This window comes from Pseudophryne corroboree, chromosome 1 (genome assembly GCF_028390025.1).
Source record: "Pseudophryne corroboree isolate aPseCor3 chromosome 1, aPseCor3.hap2, whole genome shotgun sequence".
Lineage (NCBI taxonomy): Eukaryota > Metazoa > Chordata > Amphibia > Anura > Myobatrachidae > Pseudophryne > Pseudophryne corroboree.
In genome coordinates this window covers 234,699,493-234,719,638 of record NC_086444.1, presented here as the reverse complement: position 1 = coordinate 234,719,638, position 20,146 = coordinate 234,699,493, and the positions used below count along the sequence as shown (strand labels likewise).

The 20,146-nt window shown below is 48.4% G+C and overlaps 1 protein-coding gene across 1 annotated transcript in view; it reads right to left on the bottom strand.

Moving 5' to 3' along the window:
* The window catches only part of YTHDC2 (YTH N6-methyladenosine RNA binding protein C2), a 408,514-nt gene that overhangs the window by 361,736 nt on the left and 26,632 nt on the right, over positions 1-20,146 (bottom strand). Inside the window, exon 3 of the mRNA XM_063964142.1 lies at positions 14,030-14,120. Within this exon, the coding sequence (XP_063820212.1) occupies positions 14,030-14,120 (91 nt within the window). The remainder of the gene's footprint in view (positions 1-14,029; positions 14,121-20,146) is intronic.

Sequence of the window (20,146 nt, the reverse complement as noted above, 5' to 3'; positions counted from 1 at the left end):
ACCTGAGTGACATCACAATCTGATTGAGCAGCTTGCCAATATATGTGCATTGTAGTCAGAGAGGCATGGATGGGTCAGCATTAGGAGGGATTGCTGACTCCAGAGTGCCATTGGAGAAGTTAGGGGTGTCTCCAGGTAAGCTGGCTCTCAGATGCTGTAGGAGCCATTATCATGTGGCCTTACACTGGGTATTCAACCCAGACATACGTGTAATTATTTATGGGGTGGGTGTGGGGTGCAGTGGCCCCTATGTCGGTATGGCTGGGGGCTTCAGGTCGGCACACCCTAACACTTTATTAACACTTATGATTTTCCCTATCACTTTGTATATATTTTTGTATTATTTTAATCACACTTCACTTACATAGCACTTATGTGCTTCTTATTAACTTTCACCTGTGTGCTGACCTGGGGTAGTCGACCTGTGCCGATGTGATGGGGTCCTGCACCCCGGACCCATACCTAGTATTAGGGACCCCCAGTGACGGAGACGCCTAGCCGATCGGCCTGGGGGCTTAACCCTATATCTGCAGATATACGCAACTAAGATCTCTGTATTATCTGATTATTATGTAGTATTATTTTTCACTCAGTGTGCATTAGGGAAAGCAAAATGTTTTTTCTTACACAGAATTACCCCTCCCTTTTAGCACCTGAGTGACATCACAATCTGATTGAGCAGCTTGCCAATATATGTGCATTACCGTGACAGTTGCTCAGATATACGTTGTTCACACACATGATCTGATGCCGCATCTTTGAACACGTCACACATCAGAGAAGCCAGCAGGAGTCGTCTATTTACCTATTTCCTGCTGCATTTGCATAATGTCGCACAGCTGCTGCATATAAAGGCACCAATAGCTCACACCTTTGAATCATTCGGTCTTTACCCAGTTTAGGGATTTTGTTCTGTGACAACTAGCTGACTGGCTAACTACAGGTGTGTCTTTATACATCTAACCTCAATACGCCATGCAGCGGGATATGTCTGGCACGAGCAGTGCTGCAAGTATGGCGGTACGGGGCGGTACTGCGTACCGGTAAGAAATTGCCAGCCGGTACATAGTATCGCCGGGCCGCCAATCAGGAACAGCAGCTGTCGGTCCGCAAGCTCCGATTAGCTCACAAGCCGGCGCTTCATTTGACAGACACGCTGTTGCTGGAGACACAGGACAGACAGGAGAGGTGCACGCTGTGCCCTTCTTCCCGGCCTCACACACAGCACAGCAGCGGTGAGCGTGTGTACCTGGCACTGGGAAAGCATATGTGGCACTGGGGGCATATGTGTATCTGGCACTGGAGGGGCATGTGTGTATCTGTAACTTGGGGGAAGGGGGCATATGTGGCACTGGGGACATGTGTGTATCTGGCACTGGGGGGGCATATGTGGCAACTGGGGCATATGTGTATCTGGTACTGTAGTGGCATATGTGGCACTGTGGGTATATGTATATCTGGCACTGGGGGCATATGTTTTTCTGGCACTATGGGGGCATATTTTTATTTGGCACTGGGGGCATATATGAATCTGGTATTGGGGGGGCATATGTGTATCTGGCACTGTGGAGGCATATTTGTATCTGGCACTGCACTACCGGGGGTATATGTGTATCTGGCACTCCACTATTGGGGGCATATGTGTATCTGGCACTGCGCTATTGGGGTCATACGTGTATAAGGCCCCCCATGTGTGTATCACGCCCCTATTTCATTGGCCACGCCCCATGTGGCCACACCCATATTTTGACGCGCACACAGAGTACCACTAAGAAATTTTTTCTACTTGCAGCACTGGGCATGAGTGAGCCGACAGGTCCTATGCAACTCCGTTAGTGTTGGATGTCTTTTTTTCAGAAAATGTGCCTCATATGCATCGCTAAGTGCATTAGACGCAAAAGCAGACTCTGCTGATAATAGGATTTTAATTACCTGCCGGTAAATCCTTTTCTCGTAGTCCGTAGAGGATGCTGGGGTCCATATTAGTACCATGGGGTATAGACGGGTTCCACCAGGAGCCATTGGCACTTTAAGAGTTTAATAGTGTGGGCTGGCTCCTCCCTCTATGCCCCTCCTACCAGACTCAGTCTAGAAACTGTGCCCGAGGAGACGACATACTTCGAGAGAAGGAATTACACAGATAGTGGCGAGATACATACCAGCTCGCACAACAAACAAATCCAGCAAACATGCCGGAAAACTCAGCAACCGCTGAAACAGTAAATAACGCAGAACTTACCTAGGAACCAGGCAGTACTGAACTACAAAACCAATGCAGGAAAATGAAGCGCTGGGCGGGCGCCCAGCATCCTCTATGGACTACGAGAAAAGGATTTACCGGCAGGTAATTGAAATCCTATTTTCTCTTATGTCCTAGAGGATGCTGGGGTCCATATTAGTACCATGTGGATGTACCAAAGCTCCCAGAACGGGAGGGAGAGCGCGGAGGCTCCTGCAATACTGCTTGACCCAACTTGAGGTCATCAGAGGCCAGAGTATCGAACTCGTAAAACTTGGCAAACGTGTTCGAACCAGACCAAGTAGCAGCTCGGCAAAGCTGTAAGGCCGAGACACCCGGGCAGCCGCCCAGGAAGAACCCACTTTACGAGTAGAGTGGGCCTTAACCGATTTCAGACATGGCAATCCTGCCGTAGAATACGCATGCTGGATAGTGAACCTGATCCAGCGCGAAATCGACTGCTTAGAAGCAGGTCACCCAATATTCTTGGGATCGTAGAGGACAAAGAGAGAGTCAGATTTCCTATGACTAGCAGTCCTCTTCACATAGATCTTCAAAGCCCTTACAACATCCAAGGCCTTTGAAGCAATTGAGGAGTCAGTAGCCACTGGCACCACAATAGGTTGGTTGATATGGAAAGCCGATACAACCTTAGGCAGGAACTGTGGACGAGTCCTAAGTTCCGCCCTGTCTTCATGGAAGATCAGATAAGGACTTTTGCAATTCCGACAAACGTCGGGCAGAAGCCAAGGCCAACAAAGTGACCGCCTTCCATGTGAGAAACTTGATGTCAGCCTCCAGTAGAGGTTCAAACCACGCTGATTGTAGGAACTGCAACACCACATCTAGATCCCAGGGTGCCATTGGTGCCACAAGGGGAGGATGGATGTGCAAAACCCCTTTCAAAAAGGTCTGAACCTCAGGGAGGACAGCCAATTGTTTTTGAAAGAAGATGGACAAAGCAGAGATTTGGACCTTGATGGATCCCAATCTCAGGCCCATATCCACTCCCGCTTGCAGGAAAAGGAGAAAACATCCAAGTTGAAACTCCACCGCAGGAAATTTCCTGGATTCACACCAAGAAACATATTTCTTCCAAATACGGTGGTAATGTTTAGACGTCATCCCCTTCCTAGCCTGAATCATGGTAGAAATGATTTCACTCGGAATACCGTTCTGAGCTAAGATCTGGCGTTCAACCGCCATGCCATCAAACGTAGCCGTGGTAAGTCCTGATAGGCGAACGGCCCCTGCAGTAGCAGATCCTCCCGAAGAGGCAAGGGCCTTGGATCTTCCAGCAGAAGATCCAGTAGATCCGCATACCAAGACCTCCTTGGCCAGTCCGGAGTAATGAGGATTGCCAGAACCTTTGTTTTTCTTACCAGCTGAAGAACCTTTGGAATCAGAGGAAGTGGAGGTTACACATACACTGACGTGAACACCCACGGTGTAAACAGTGCATCCACCGCCACTGCCTGAGGGTCTCTTGACCTAGAACAGTACCTCCCCAGCTTCTTGTTGAGTCGGGAGGCCATCATGTCTACGTGAGGAACCCCCCACCAACTGGTTACCTCCTTGAACACTTCCGGATGGATGCCCCACTCCCCTGGATGGAGATTGTGTCTGCTGAGGAAGTCTGCTTCCCAGTTGTCCACTCCCGGAATGAAGATTGCTGACATCGCTACAGCGTGCCTTTCTGCCCAGAGGAGGATTCTTGACACCTCTGACATTGCAGCCCTGCTCTTCGTTCCGCCTTGTCGGTATATGTAGGCCACAGTGGTTACGTTGTCCGACTGCACCTTAACAGCCCGATCCTGTAGAAGGTGTGCTGCTTGCAGAAGGGCGTTGTACATGGCCCTTAGTCCCAGGATGTTTATTGGGAGAAGAGATTCTTGATTTGACTACCTTCCTTGGAAGGTTTCCCCCAGAGCGACTGCTCCCCAACCTCTTAGACTTGCATCTGTGGTTAAAAGGATCCAGTCCTGAATTCCGAACCTTCGGCCTTCCAGAAGGTGAGGAAGTTGTAGCCACCAGAGGAGTGAAATCCTGGCTCTCGGAGACAGGCGTATCCTCTTGTGCATGTGTAGGGGAGAGCCCGACTACTGGTCCAAGAGATCCAGCTGAAAAGGTCGAGCATGAAACCTGCCGTACTGCAGAGCCTCGTAGGCGGCAACCATCTTCCCCAGAAGGTGGATGCACTGATGAACCGATACCCGGGTAGGCTTTAAGACATCCCGTTCCATTGTTTGAACCCCAATGCTTTCTCCACCGGGAGAAATACCCTCTGCACTTCCGTGTCGAGGATCATTCCCAGGAAAGACAGCCTCCTTGTCGGCTCCAGATGAGACTTTGGAAGGTTCAGGATCCAACTGTGCTTCCTAAGCAGCTGTGTCGTGAGCGCGATGGATCACAACAACCTCTCCCTGGACAACGCCTTGATCAGGAGATCGTCCAGATATGGAATTATGTTCACCCCCTGCTTGCTGCGGAGAACCATCATCCCCGCCATCACCTTGGTGATGTGGAGAGGCCAAACGGCAGCGCCTGGAACTGATAGTGATCGTCCAACAGTGCAAACCTGAGATATGCCTGATGCGGCGACCAAATGGGAAATTGGAGGTATGCATCCTTGATGTCGAGACACCAGGAATTCCCCCTCCGTCAGTCCAGAGATGACAGCTCTCAGAGATCCATCTTGAATTTGAACTCCTTGAGCTAAGAGTTCAGAGACTTTAAGTTCAGGATAGGCCGTACCGAACCATCCGGTTTCGGTACCACGAAAAGGTTTGAATAATAACCTTTGTTCCACTGCTGAGGCGGAACTGGAACAATGACCTCTGACACCGCCAATTTTCGGATGGCCTCCAGAAGAATTGTTCTGTCTGCCAGCCGAGCTGGCAAGCCTGACTTGAAGAAACGGTGAGGTGGGAGATTTTGAAACTCCAGTCTGTACCCCCTGGACACAATATCCAGCATCCCGGGGTGCAGGCCAGATGACACCCAGACGTGGCTGAAATGCCGGAGTCTCACCCCCACCTGACCTTCCTCCAGGCCTAGCTGTCCACCGTCATGCAGAGGACTTAGGGGTATCAGAAGTAGGCTTCTGGTTTTGAGAACCTGCGGGAGCAGGTTTCTTTCCTTTGGCACGACCGCCTCTGAATAATGTGTTCAAAGGCCTGTTCTTTCTAGGCCTTGCGGGCCGAAAGGACAGTGACGTAGCTGGTGTAAAAGGCTTCTTTGTAGCCGGTGCAGCTGAGGGGAGAAAAGGAGACTTACCCGCGGTAGCCGTGGCAATCCACGCATCCAGCGCCTCCCCAAAGAGATCCTGACCTTGTATGGTAGGCCCTCCACACTCTTCCTGGATTCCGCAGACCATTGTCGCAGCCAGAGACCCCTGCGAGCCGAGATTGACATGGAGTAGATCTCCCCAGCCATGGAATCCAGATCGTTCATGGAGTCTACCAAGAAGCCTGCAGAACCCTGTACGTTACGTAGGAACAATGCAACGTCACTTTCAACCATTGTAACAATTACTCAAGTAACGTGTCAACTTTACTCTAGCTTTAGAAATCCATATACGGGACATGGTAGGTCATCGCCCCTGGATTTGAGCATAGCGTCAATCCCGTGATCAGCCGGGTCCTTAAACACGGCAGAGCCCGGGACTGGTAAATTTACAGTCTGGACACAAAGGGCCCAATTTATTGTATCCCCCTCCCAGAATATTACAAAACAATGTCTAACACAATAGACTCAGGGAAGGGCAGTGAGGCTCTCAAATCGTCAGTGACGTAAGCCCCACAGTAATATATAAACATATATAGCTAATGGCCTCCCCCATGAACTGCACCCCCTGTAAGGGGCGCCGTTCTCCAGTAATGGGAGCTGCAGATGTAAAACGGAGTTGAACTCCACTGAGAAGAAGCTCCACCCACCGAAGATGGCGCGTCTTCCCGCGCAACTTCTATACACCCACCTGAGGATTCTGTAGTTAGCCGGGGGATACAGTCCCCGGCCAGAGTCTGAGCGCTGAGGATTCCGTCGCTAGCCTGGGGATTCAGTCCCCAGTTAGCGTACGTGTACTGAGGAATCCGTCGTTAGTCTGGGGATTCAGTCCCCTGCTAGCGACTGTGACCTTTATAGGGTATGCAGACGCTGGTTCAGCAGCGTGATTACTTTTCTGTGTATAATGAAATGGAGTCCTCCTGAGAGGCAACCATCTCAATAGCATATGTCACCGAGTCCCTAGACATGGCAGTGAAAGGTATTGAACACCCACAAACACATCAGACACAGCTTTTCCCCCCAAGCATGGCAGAGACACACAGAGATTGGAGCCAACCCCCACACAGCGCTATAACAATAATAGGGAAACCCTAAAAGAGCGCTATGTCCCTTAATAGGTGACAATGGGGCAGATGTATTAAGCCTGGAGAAGTGATAAAGCAGTGATAAGTGCAAGGTGATAATGCACCAGCCAATCAGCTCCTAACTGTCAATATACATGTTGGAGCTGATTGGCCCGGGTGTTATCGCCTTGCACTTATCACTGCTTTATCACTTCTCCAGGCTTAATACATCTGCCCCACAGTCTTCAGACAGCCTCCTCTTCCTTATACAATCCCCTGTACCGTACAGGCGCTCTGGAGGGACTGTTCATCCACTTGCATTGTGTCTGCAGGCAGGAAAATGGCGATGAACGCTGCTGGGTCCGCTCTGAGGAGTAGCTCCGCCCGCCCCAATGGCGCCGTCTTCCCGCTCTTCGTAGATTATACTGGCCTGAGGATTTCGTACTTGCTGAGATCCGCAGACCCTGACAGGCTTGTTTTGGTTAGTGTAGGGTCAGGTGCTGGCTCAGGACGCCCCTCACAGCGCCGCACCGCAGTACCGCTGAGCCGTCCGGGAGCGCGGTCAATACCGCGCTCCTACCCTTAAGCCGCCCTCTTCACACTGACCCCCCGCTTGTAAGTGGGGACAGTGACTCACTCGCCACACTTCAGCTCTGCAAAGGGGTGGCAGCTGGCTGCTGGGGTGAGCGTTACCCTGTGGCGGGGAGCGATCTATCCCCTCTGCAGCTCAATGTCCAGTCAGCGGAGTCAGTGGCTCAAAACCCCGCAGGGCGGACACTGCTCCCCCTCCTCAGTCCCTCGCTGCAGGGAGGCTGTCGACAGCAGCCTCTCTGTAAAATAACACACTCTGAAAAAAGAAAAACTTTTCCTAATTGGTTTTGTAGTTCAGTACTGCCTGGTTCCTAGGTAAGTTCTGCGTTATTTACTGTTTCAGCGGTTGCTGAGTTTTCCGGCATGTTTGCTGGATTTGTTTGTTGTGCGAGCTGGTATGTATCTCGCCACTATCTGTGTAATTCCTTCTCTCGAAGTATGTCGTCTCCTCGGGCACAGTTTCTAGACTGAGTCTGGTAGGAGGGGCATAGAGGGTGGAGCCAGCCCACACTATTAAACTCTTAAAGTGCCAATGGCTCCTGGTGGACCCGTCTATATCCCATGGTACTAATATGGACCGCAGCATCCTCTAGTACGTAAGAGAAAAAAAATAAGATTTTACTCACCGGTAAATCTATTTCTCGTAGTCCGTAGTGGATGCTGGGAACTCCGAAAGGACCATGGGGAATAGCGGCTCCGCAGGAGACTGGGCACAACTAAAGAAAGCTTTTAGGTCACCTGGTGTGCACTGGCTCCTCCCACCATGACCCTCCTCCAAGCCTCAGTTAGGACACTGTGCCCGGACGAGCTGACATAATAAGGAAGGATTTTGAATCCCGGGTAAGACTCTTACCAGCCACACCAATCACACCGTATAACTCGTGATACTATACCCAGTTTTACAGTATGAAACACAACTGAGCCTCTCAACAGATGGCTCAACAATAACCCTTTAGTTAACAATAACTATATACATGTATTGCAGACAATCCGCACTTGGGACGGGCGCCCAGCATCCACTACGGACTACGAGAAATAGATTTACCGGTGAGTAAAATCTTATTTTCTCTGACGTCCTAGTGGATGCTGGGAACTCCGAAAGGACCATGGGGATTATACCAAAGCTCCCAAACGGGCGGGAGAGTGCGGATGACTCTGCAGCACCGAATGAGAGAACTCAAGGTCCTCCTCAACAAGGGTATCAAATTTGTAGAATTTTGCAAACGTGTTTGCCCCTGACCAAGTAGCAGCTCGGCAAAGTTGTAAAGCCGAGACCCCTCGGGCAGCCGCCCAAGATGAGCCCACCTTCCTTGTGGAATGGGCTTTTACTGATTTAGGATGCGGCAGTCCAGCCGCAGAATGCGCCAGCTGAATTGTGCTACAAATCCAGCGAGCAATAGTCTGCTTAGAAGCAGGAGCACCCAGCTTGTTGGGTGCATACAGGATAAATAGCGAGTCAGTTTTCCTGACTCTAGCCGTCCTGGAAACATAAATTTTCAAGGCCCTGACTACGTCCAGTAACTTGGAATCCTCCAAATCGCTAGTAGCCGCAGGCACCACAATAGGTTGGTTCAAGTGAAAAGCTGATACCACCTTAGGGAGAAACTGGGGACGAGTCCTCAATTCCGCCCTATCCATATGGAAAATCAGATAAGGGCTTTTACATGACAAAGCTGCCAATTCTGACACACGCCTGGCTGAAGCCAAGGCCAGTAACATGACCACTTTCCACGTGAGATATTTTAGATCCACGGTTTTAAGTGGCTCAAACCAATGTGATTTTAAGACACTCAACACCACGTTGAGATCCCCAGGTGCCACTGGAGGCACAAACGGGGGCTGAATATGCAGCACTCCTTTCACAAACGTCTGAACTTCAGGTAGCGAAGCCAGTTCTTTCTGGAAGAAAATCGACAGAGCCGAGATCTGTACCTTAATGGAGCCTAATTTCAGGCCCATAGTCACTCCTGCTTGTAGGAAATGCAGAAATCGACCTAGTTGAAATTCCTCTGTTGGGGCCTTTTTGGCCTCACACCAAGCAACATATTTCCGCCATATGCGGTGATAATGCTGTACAGTCACATCTTTCCTGGCTTTAATCAGCGTAGGAATGACTTCCTCCGGAATGCCCTTTTCCTTCAGGATCCAGCGTTCAACCGCCATGCCGTCAAACGCAGCCGCGGTAAGTCTTGGAACAGACAGGGCCCCTGCTGCAGCAGGTCCTGTCTGAGCGGCAGAGGCCATGGGTCCTCTGAGATCATCTCTTGAAGTTCCGGGTACCACGCTCGTCTTGGCCAATCCGGAACCACGAGTATTGTTCTTACTCCTCGTTTTCTTATTATTCTCAGTACCCTTGGTATGAGAGGCAGAGGAGGGAACACATAAACTGACTGGTACACCCACTGTGTCACTAGAGCGTCCACAGCTATCGCCTGAGGGTCCCTTGACCTGGCGCAATATCTCTCTAGTTTTTTGTTTAGGCGGGACGCCATCATGTCCACCTGTGGTCGTTCCCATCGATTTACAATCAGCGTGAAGACTTCTGGATGAAGTCCCCACTCTCCCGGGTGGAGGTCGTGCCTGCTGAGAAAGTCTGCTTCCCAGTTGTCCACTCCCGGAATGAACACTGTTGACAGTGCTAGTACGTGATTTTCCGCCCATCGGAGAATCCTTGTGGCTTCTGCCATTGCCATCCTGCTTCTTGTGCCGCCCTGTCGATTTACATGGGCGACTGCCGTGATGTTGTCTGACTGGATCAGTACCGGCTGGTGTAGAAGCAGGGATTTTGCCTGACTTAGGGCATTGTAAATGGCCCTTAGTTCCAGAATATTTATGTGTAGGGAAGTCTCCTGACTCGACCATAGTCCTTGGAAGTTTCTTCCCTGTGTGACTGCCCCCCAGCCTCGAAGGCTAGCATCCGTGGTCACCAGGACCCAGTCCTGTATGCTGAATCTGCGGCCCTCTAGAAGATGAGCACTCTGCAGCCACCACAGCAGAGACACCCTGGTTCTTGGAGACAGGGTTATTAGGCGATGCATCTGAAGATGCGATCCGGACCATTGGTCCAACAGGTCCCACTGAAAGATGCTGGCATGGAACCTGCCGAAAGGAATTGCTTCGTAAGAAGCCACCATCTTTCCCAGGACTCGCGTGCAGTGATGCACCGATACCTGTTTCGGTTTCAGGAGGTCTCTGACTAGAGATGACAGCTCCTTGGCTTTCTCCTCCGGGAGAAACACTTTTTTCTGGACTGTATCCAGAATCATACCCAGGAACAGTAGACGTGTCGTCGGAACCAGCTGTGATTTTGGAATATTCAGAATCCAACCGTGCTGGTGTAGCACCTCCTGAGATAGTGCTACTCCCACCAACAACTGCTCCCTGGACCTCGCCTTTATTAGGAGATCGTCCAAGTACGGGATAATTAAAACTCCCTTTCTTCGAAGGAGTATCATCATTTCCGCCATTACTTTGGTAAACACCCTCGGTGCCGTGGAGAGTCCAAACGGCAGCGTCTGGAATTGGTAATGGCAATCCTGTACCACAAATCTGAGGTACTCCTGGTGAGGATAGTAAATGGGGACATGCAGGTAAGCATCCTTGATGTCCAGGGATACCATGTAATCCCCCTCGTCCAGGCTTGCAATAACCGCCCTGAGCGATTCCATCTTGAACTTGAATTTTTTTATGTATGTGTTCAAGGATTTCAAATTTAAAATGGGTCTCACCGAACCGTCCGGTTTCGGTACCACAAACAGTGTGGAATAATAACCCCGTCCTTGTTGAAGTAGGGGCACCTTGACTATCACCTGCTGGGAATACAGCTTGTGAATTGCCTCTAGCACAGCCTCCCTGCCTGAGGGAGTTGTCGGCAAGGCAGATTTTAGGAACCGGTGGGGTGGAGACGCCTCGAATTCCAGTTTGTACCCTTGAGATACTATTTGCAGGATCCAGGGATCCACCTGTGAGCGAGCCCACTGATCGCTGAAATTTTTGAGGCGGCCCCCCACCGTACCTGGCTCCGCCTGTGGAGCCCCACCGTCATGCGGCGGACTTGGAAGAGGCGGGGGAGGACTTTTGCTCCTGGGAACCTGCTGTTTGTTGCAGCCTTTTTCCCCTACCTCTGCCTCTGGACAGAAAGGACCCGCCTTTTCCACGCCTGTTTTTCTGAGTCCGAAAGGACTGTACCTGATAAAACGGCGCCTTTTTAGGCTGTGAGGGAACATGGGGTAAAAATGCTGACTTCCCAGCCGTTGCTGTGGAAACTAGGTCCGAGAGATCATCCCCGAATAACTCCTCACCCTTATAAGGCAAAACTTCCATGTGCCTTTTTGAATCTGCATCCCCTGTCCACTGGCGAGTCCATAAGCCTCTCCTAGCAGAAATGGACAGTGCACTTATTTTAGATGCCAGCCGGCAGATCTCCCTCTGTGCATCTCTCATGTATAAGACGGAGTCTTTTATATGCTCTATGGTTAGCAGAATAGTGTCCCTGTCTAGGGTGTCAATATTTTCTGACAGGGAATCTGACCACGCAGCGGCAGCACTGCACATCCATGCTGACGCAATAGCTGGCCTAAGTATAATGCCTGAGTGTGTATATACAGACTTCAGGATCGCCTCCTGCTTTCTATCAGCAGGTTCCTTGAGGGCGGCCGTATCCGGAGACGGTAGTGCCACCTTTTTAGACAAACGTGTGAGCGCTATATCCACCCTAGGTGGTGTCTCCCAACGTGACCTATCCTCTGGCGGGAAAGGGAACGCCATTAGTAACTTCTTAGAGATTACCAATCTTTTATCAGGGAAAGCCCACGCTTCTTCACACACTTCATTTAATTCTTCTGATGGTGGAAAAACTACGGGTAGTTTTTTCTCCCCAAACATAATACCCTTTTTAGTGGTACCTGGGTTTATATCAGAAATTTGTAACACCTCTTTCATTGCTTCAATCATGCAACGAATGGCCTTAGTGGACATTAGACTAGACTCATCGTCGTCGACACTGGTGTCAGTATCCGTGTCGACATCTGCGTCTGCCATCTGAGGTAGCGGGCGTTTTAGAGCCCCCGATGGCCTTTGAGACGCCTGGACAGGCACGAGCTGAGAAGCCGGCTGTCCCGCATTTGGCATGTCGTCAAATTTTTTGTGTAAGGAGTCGACACGTGCACGCAATTCCTTCCATAAGTCCATCCACTCAGGTGTCTGCCCCGCAGGGGGTGACATCCCTTCTATAGGCATCTGCTCCGCCTCCACATCATTATCCTCATCAAACATGTCGACACAGCCGTACCGACACACCGCACACACACAGGGAATGCTCTAACAGAGGACAGGACCCACAAAAGCCCTTTGGGGAGACAGAGTGAGAGTATGCCAGCACACACCAGAGCGATATATAATGCAGGGACTAACTGAATTATGTCCCCTATAGCTGCTGTTATATACACTGCGCCTAAATTTAGTGCCCCCCCTCTCTTTTTTACCCTTTTCTGTAGTGTAGACTGCAGGGGAGAGCCAGGGAGCATCCTTCCAGCGGAGCTGTGAGGGAGAAATGGCGCCAGTGTGCTGAAGGAGATAGCTCCGCCCCTTTTTCGCAGACTATTCTCCCGCTTCTTTATGGATTCTGGCAGGGGTAATTATCACATATATAGCCTCTAGGGCTATATATTGTGGTATTTTTGCCAGCCAAGGTGTTTTTATTGCTGCTCAGGGCGCCCCCCCCCTAGCGCCCTGCACACTCAGTGACCGGAGTGTGAAGTGTGTATGAGGAGCAATGGCGCACAGCTGCAGTGCTGTGCGCTACCTTGGTGAAGACTGATGTCTTCTGCCGCCGATTTTCCGGACCTCTTCTTGCTTCTGGCTCTGTAAGGGGGACGGCGGCGCAGCTCCGGGACCGAACACCAAGGCCAGTTCCATGCGGTCGATCCCTCTGGAGCTAATGGTGTCCAGTAGCCTAAGAAGCCCAAGCTAGCTGCAAGCAGGTAGGTTCGCTTCTTCTCCCCTTAGTCCCTCGCTGCAGTGAGCCTGTTGCCAGCAGGTCTCACTGTAAAATAAAAAACCTAATTATATACTTTCTTTCTAGAAGCTCAGGAGAGCCCCTAGTGTGCATCCAACCTCGGCCGGGCACAAAATCTAACTGAGGCTTGGAGGAGGGTCATGGTGGGAGGAGCCAGTGCACACCAGGTGACCTAAAAGCTTTCTTTAGTTGTGCCCAGTCTCCTGCGGAGCCGCTATTCCCCATGGTCCTTTCGGAGTTCCCAGCATCCACTAGGACGTCAGAGAAATTATAAGCAGCATGCCTGTATTCTGTGTGCGACCGAGTCTATATCTGCATATGAAATGCTATGTTACAGTGTTTTCCAGTAAAACACTGTAATGTAGCATTTCGTATGCAGATACAGCCGTGGTCGCACAGAGAATGTAGGCATGCTGCATATCATGTTAATCAGCAAAAGTTGGTTGTGCATCAAATTCCCATTGTTTTTCAAATTAGATGCATTTTAATGTAAAAAAGTCGCACAAAAAGACTCTCAGCACTACCAAGTCACACCACTAGAAGGGCTGTTTAACATGCCAGGAGGCTACATGTATGTGGACATATCTGTAGCTGTGTTAGACAGTATTTTTTGATCCTGCCTCACATAGTACCTGTGAAATGTAGGTGACTGGCCTATATATTTCCCTGTGACTTTTGTGATCTTATATTGCTGAGCCGGTAAGACAAAAAGCTCTCTTAACCTCACTACAACAATCACGCTGTTTCACTGTCTTCCATATATGATTTTTGACTTCAGTAATGAACATAAAAGGGAATAAATATTTACACAACAGAGTGATCTCAGTAACATACCCTTTGCTCTTAGATATTAGCCCAAGTGACTGCGCAAGACGATGGATAAAAGCTCTCTCATTGCTGGTCAGAGAAGAAGGGAATTCCATCTCTACAACAAAAAAAGGAAACAGAATGCTTTTACTAATAGAATTTGATTTCACACATCTGCAAATGTAATCCTCCTTTTACAGTATAGTCATTAATAACATATGTAGCAGTATATTAAGATCCATACAAAGAGCAATGTTGTACAGTCTGCCTTTACTGCTAGAAGACAAGTCATAGATGTTTGTATTTCAGTAGATCTAGGTGCATGGCTATCTGGGTGTGTGGGCTGCAGGTTAGTCAATCTGTTAGATATGGTCAGCTTTAAGATGCCCCTAAATGGAGTGATCCAGCCACATGTGGGGTGATGACTATACATTTATGCAGTCAAGTCTCAAAGTCCTGCTCATTCAGCTATTGGGACAAACAGTCCAGTTGATGGGACATCATTAGCAGTTGAATTCTGTCAGATGTAGTTACCTAAGGACAATGCACAGTATTAAGCTGGATACCCACTATAGGATTATCTGTCCAAACTTTATGGTTGGAGTGAAAATCTGGTAATGTCTGGGAGCAAATGACAATCAACCATTAGTCCTAAAAGCCGGAAAATGGTCGTTCGGATACATTGGTTAAATCAAATGGATTTAACCAATTTGTCTGAGTGACCATCATTGACTGTTTTCCAGTGTTTGGGAGTAAATGGTCAATTGTCACTTGCTCCCATACATTGCCAGATCTATATTCCAACCAGAAGATTGGACAGATAATCTTATAGTGTGTATCCAGCTTTTACGCTCTTGCCTGTTGAGAAACTGCAGGACCTGGCATGCTAAGAATTGCTGTTTAGATCCACAACTGGTGTGCAATCATCTGTTTTAGCCCTCTGCAATTTGCTGATAAGTAATTCACAGATCTCCTAAAATAAATATACTGGGGAACACTCATTCAGTGGAAGTGAATGGGGATCACTGATCATATCACACATCATACTTAATAAGGTAATGGAATTATTGTGTGATGGGAAGAGTCTTCAACATCTGATTCCATATTGTTGCTGTGTGTCAGCCCATCCCCCTATACAGCACTGCAGGTTCCTGGTCAGAGAATTGCAGCATTCTATAAGGTTGGTGTGATCCCCCCCACCCCGAAGGAGGCATGCTATGTGCAGGGGGCCTGATGGTATTATGCACCAGAACCGAGGTGGGGGTCATTCTGAGTTGATCGCTCACTAGCTACTTTTAGTAGCCGTGCAAACGCATTGTCGCCGCCCACTGGGGAGTGTATTTTCGCTTTGCAGAAATTCGAACGCTTGCGCAGCAGAGCGCCTGCAAAATAATTTTGTGCAAAACAAGACCTGCCCTGTAGTTACTCTTAGTGTGCGTTGATTCTAACGACGGAGGGACGGCTTTTGAGGTCATAGACACGCCCAGCGTTCGCCCAGCCACGCCTGCGTCATTCTAAGCACTCCTTGAAAACGGTCGGTTGACACCCAGAAACGCCCACTTCATGTCAATCTTCCTGCGTTCGGCCGTGCGACTGAAATCTTCGCTAGAACCTGTGCAAAATCACGATGCTCTTTGTACCCGTACGTCGTGTGTGCGCATTGCGGTGCATATGCATGTGCAGAATAGACTTTTTTTCACTGATCGCTGCGCTGCGAACAACGGCAGCTAGCGATCAACTCGGAATGACCCCCCATAAACGGGACAGTTGTGAACACAGTAAACAACAATTTTACTGTGTTGGTAGTTTTCCAAGATTTTTACTTTATGACATGTGATAACAAATACCTCAGTCACTAGAGGTGCTGTTCATGTAAAAGTGTATTTAGTACGAATTACTGAAACAGTATAAAAATGTAACCCTAAAAAAAAATGTTTTTTAAATCAACATTTGCAAAAATGTTGCCCTCTCTTAAGTGCTTTCGGCACGCCTATATAACGCCCGTTTTATAGAATGGACCCTGTGGCCACCACTGCTCCACTCCCAAAAGTGGGCGGCAGCATACCAATCATGCTGCAATTTTGGGGCACTGTGAGCGAGAACGCAGAGAGAGATTGGCACATGCACAGAACAGATCCTGCGCATGCACAGACTGGTAAATATGGGAGTTTCGCATAAACCATCAGCTCCACGCCTGCAAACTTTAACCATCATCTGATGGTGCCTGTAAGGGAGGAGTGCCCCCCACAACACCACGTCACTCTAACACCAACAATAAATACCATCGCACACCCTCCCAGAATCACACCCACCATAAAAACTTACAATGTGAGGATATTTCCCCACTGCGCCAAAACGGACTTAGTTGGATAGTATGGCAGCTTCTAGGATGCTGGGATGCTAGGGAGGTTTAGGTAGAAAGAGCAGTGGAGGCAAGGCTAAAGGGGGATACACAGGGAGAGATCCATGCTTAATTATTAAACAATCTGACTAGATTGTTTAGTAGTTAAGCACAGATCTCTCCGTGAGTATGCCCGCAGCGATAGCGACGCGCGCTATCGCCGGTGCTAGATTGGCCTGCATGCAGGCTCAATCTAGCAGGCTGCTCACTTCAATGCTGTGTGAAGTGAGCGGCATCCCACCTTCCCCCCCCCCCCCCCCCTCGCTCAGCACACATCGCGCTGTGCTGAGTGGGGGAGAGATGTGTGCTGAGCGGTCTGTGATATATCGCTCTGCACACATCTTTAGGTGTGTACCCCCCTAAGTGAGCCTGATGGAGAGATAGGATGAGAAAGAAGAAAGGAGGAGAGAAATGGGAAGATGAAAGAAAAACCTGTGAATTGCCCAGCATAACAGCTAGCAAACCAGCAAAAGGCAGGTCCATAATACTAGTCTTATATCACTTAATATCTATTTTCTCATGTACAGATGTAGCCACCTTTATCTTGACCGATTCTCCGCCTAGACGGACGTTTAGTCACGCTAAGGCGATAGCTTAGCTTGCGGAGTTTAATCACAGGCAGGCGCGTTGAGGCGATTGTAGATACTCAGCATGCATTACACATCTCCACCACTGGGTGGCTAAAGCTCCACTAATCCAGTACTTTCGATCGTATAGCGGCAGATTGATCTACAGCTCTGGCAAATGGTCAGTGACGACTGTAATGTTAATAGATGGTGACCAATAGTCAAACGGTGAGAGTTCTCAATATGAATAAATCGTTTATATAGACACAAACGAACATGTTAAAACACTTGTGTATGCAGACGCAAGATTGTGTATGCAGACGCAACTAATTGTGTAAAAGGAAGTATGTACAATGCATAAACACCGTGCTTTTGAAATACATGTACAGTATGAGCTTCCGAGTTCCCGTGACATTCACTTTATTATAATATTTTTCTTTGTTATACATTCAATGGAAGGGTGCACACAGGTTTCACATAAATCTTGTCTTGTAACCTGATCGGAACTCCCTACCTGTCTACTGCATGAACTGTGCAGGCTCCCAGGGGGGAAGGGAAAAGTGGAATGGGGGTAGGGCGAGGCAGTGGAAAATACTGTGTTCAAAGAACGGGCCAATGCTGAAGGAGCGTCAGAATCCCTTAGCTAAAATACACAGGGTCGATAGGGATAAGCGAGGTCTATGCACATAACGATACACCAGACCCCATCGCATCACAAAGTGACAAAATGTCCGAGGCACATGAACCCCCTCCTTGTAGCATTATGTGCATAGACCTCACTTAACCCTATCACCCCTGTGTATTTTAGCTAGGGGATTCTGACGCTCCTTCAGCACTGCCCCGAAGCCTGCAAAACCTATGTCATCACTCGCTTCATAGCTGGGTGGATGTTCATGTGCCTTGGACATTTTGTCACATTGTGATGCGATGGGGTCTGGGGTATCGTCAAGTGCATAGACCTCGCTTATCCCTATCGACCCTGTGTATTTTAGATAGGGGATTCTGATGCTCCTTCAGCATTGCCCCGTGACCTACAAAATCTGTGCTGTTACTTGCTCAATAGCCGAGGGTCTCCATGGGGCAAGGAGTCACAGGCGGTAGCCATTTCAATTGAGTCTGCCCTGCTACAGAATTGTATGTGTACCGTATGGTGCATAGAACCTTAACAGTACAACCGCTCTTGCAGCTTTGCCCTGGTTTATGTGAATAACTTCCTCCCTGTCTACTGCATGACCTGTGCAGGCTCCCAGTGGGGAAGGGCGATGGGCTAGCGGGAGGCGGTGGAAAATACCATGCTTTTGAAATGCAAGTACTGTATGAGTCCGAGTCCCCAGTATGTTCTTCTAGTGTACTAATTAGCACGAACAGCTTGTAACGTACAGTTGCAAGTTTAATCTTTCTATGTATAATGGAGAGATAAAAGCTCCTCCCTAAGTTCCTAGATGCCAAATCACCGTCCTTAGTATCTCTGTACAGTATGTTCTACTAGTGTACTAATTAGCTCGAACAGCTTTTAACTGGATGCCAAATCACCGTACTTAGTACCCTAATAGAACATAATGTACAGAGATACTAATTAGCACGAACAGCTTGTAACGTACAGCGGCAAGTTTAATCTTTCTATGTATAATTGAGAGAGATAAAAGCACCTCAGTAAGTTCCTGGATGCCAAATCACTGTACTTAGTATCTCTGTACAGTATGTTCTATTAGGGTACTATTTAGCTGTTCGTGCTAATTAGTACCCTAATAGAAAATACTATACAGAGATACTAAGGACGGAGATTTGGCAAACAGGAACTTAGGGGGGAGCTTTTATCTCTCTCCATTGTAATTTTTCTAAGTATAATGGAGAGAGATAAAAGCTCCTCCTAAGTTCCTGGATGCCAAATCACTGTCCGTAGTATCTCTGTACAGTATGTTCTACTAGTGTACTAATTAGCACGAGCAGCTTGTAACGTACAGTGGCAGGTTTGATCTTTCTATGTCTAATGTAGAGAGATAAAAGCTCCTCCCTAAATTCTTGGTTGCCAAATCACCGTACTTAATATCTCTGTACAGTATGTTCTATTAGGGTACTATTTAGCTGTTCGTGCTAATTAGTACCCTAATAAAAAATACTATACAGAGATACTAAGGACGGTGTTTTTACAATCAGGAACTTAGAGAGGAGCTTTTATCTCTCTATATTATACATGGAAAGATGAAACTTGCCACTGTACGTTACAAGCTGTTCGTGCTAATTAGTACACTAGTAGTACATACTGTACAGAGATACTAAGTACGGTAATTTGGCACCCAGGAATTTAGGGAGGAACTTTTATCTCTCTCCATTATACTTAGAAAGATTACAATGGAGAGAGATTAAAGCTCCTCCCTAAGTTTGTGGATGCCAAATCACTGTACTTAGTATCTCTGTACAGTATGTTCTACTAGTGTACTAATTAGCACGAACAGCTTGTAATGTACAGTGGTCAAGTGTAATTTTTCTAAGTATAATGGAGAGAGATAAAAACTCCTCCCTATGTTCCTGGATGTCATGCTTAGCATTTCTGTACAGTATTTCCTATCTAGCCAGAAACCCTGCATCCTGTGCAAGCTAGGCGGACAACTGGAGGGGACCCGATACACGGTTGCTTCCTCTTTCCCTTTCCAGTGTCACATAAACTAGTGGTTGGTCTGCCCCGAAAGCCAAGGGTCTCCTCTTTTGTTTGGTACCAGTCCTGAGTCTCTGGGACACCCAGAACCAGAGATATCAGTACGCAAAGTTAACCCATTTTCTCATAGACTATAATGGGCCCGTTAATTCAGACCCACCATGGGTTCCGACGCTTGCCATGAGCCTTGTGGGGGTCACAAAAACTTGGGGTTGGTACCCTCCGGTAGCTAATTGTCTCCCCTTCCAAACCAACCTAGCGATGAAGGCTCCCACCTCCCATGCTGATAGTCCCAGGTTTGAGCCCCAAAGTGCCAACCTTTTTTTTTTATATGTTCCCGTGACATTCACTTTATTTATTTTTTTCTTTGTTATACATTCAATGAAAGGGTGCACACAGGTTTCACATAAATCAAAGTAAATCTGCAGCAGCGATTCATTCCGCTATATACAAATACACAGCGGTAATGAGTATAAATTAGTGTATTCTGAAGCAACTAACTGAGCATCACAGTACTGTAG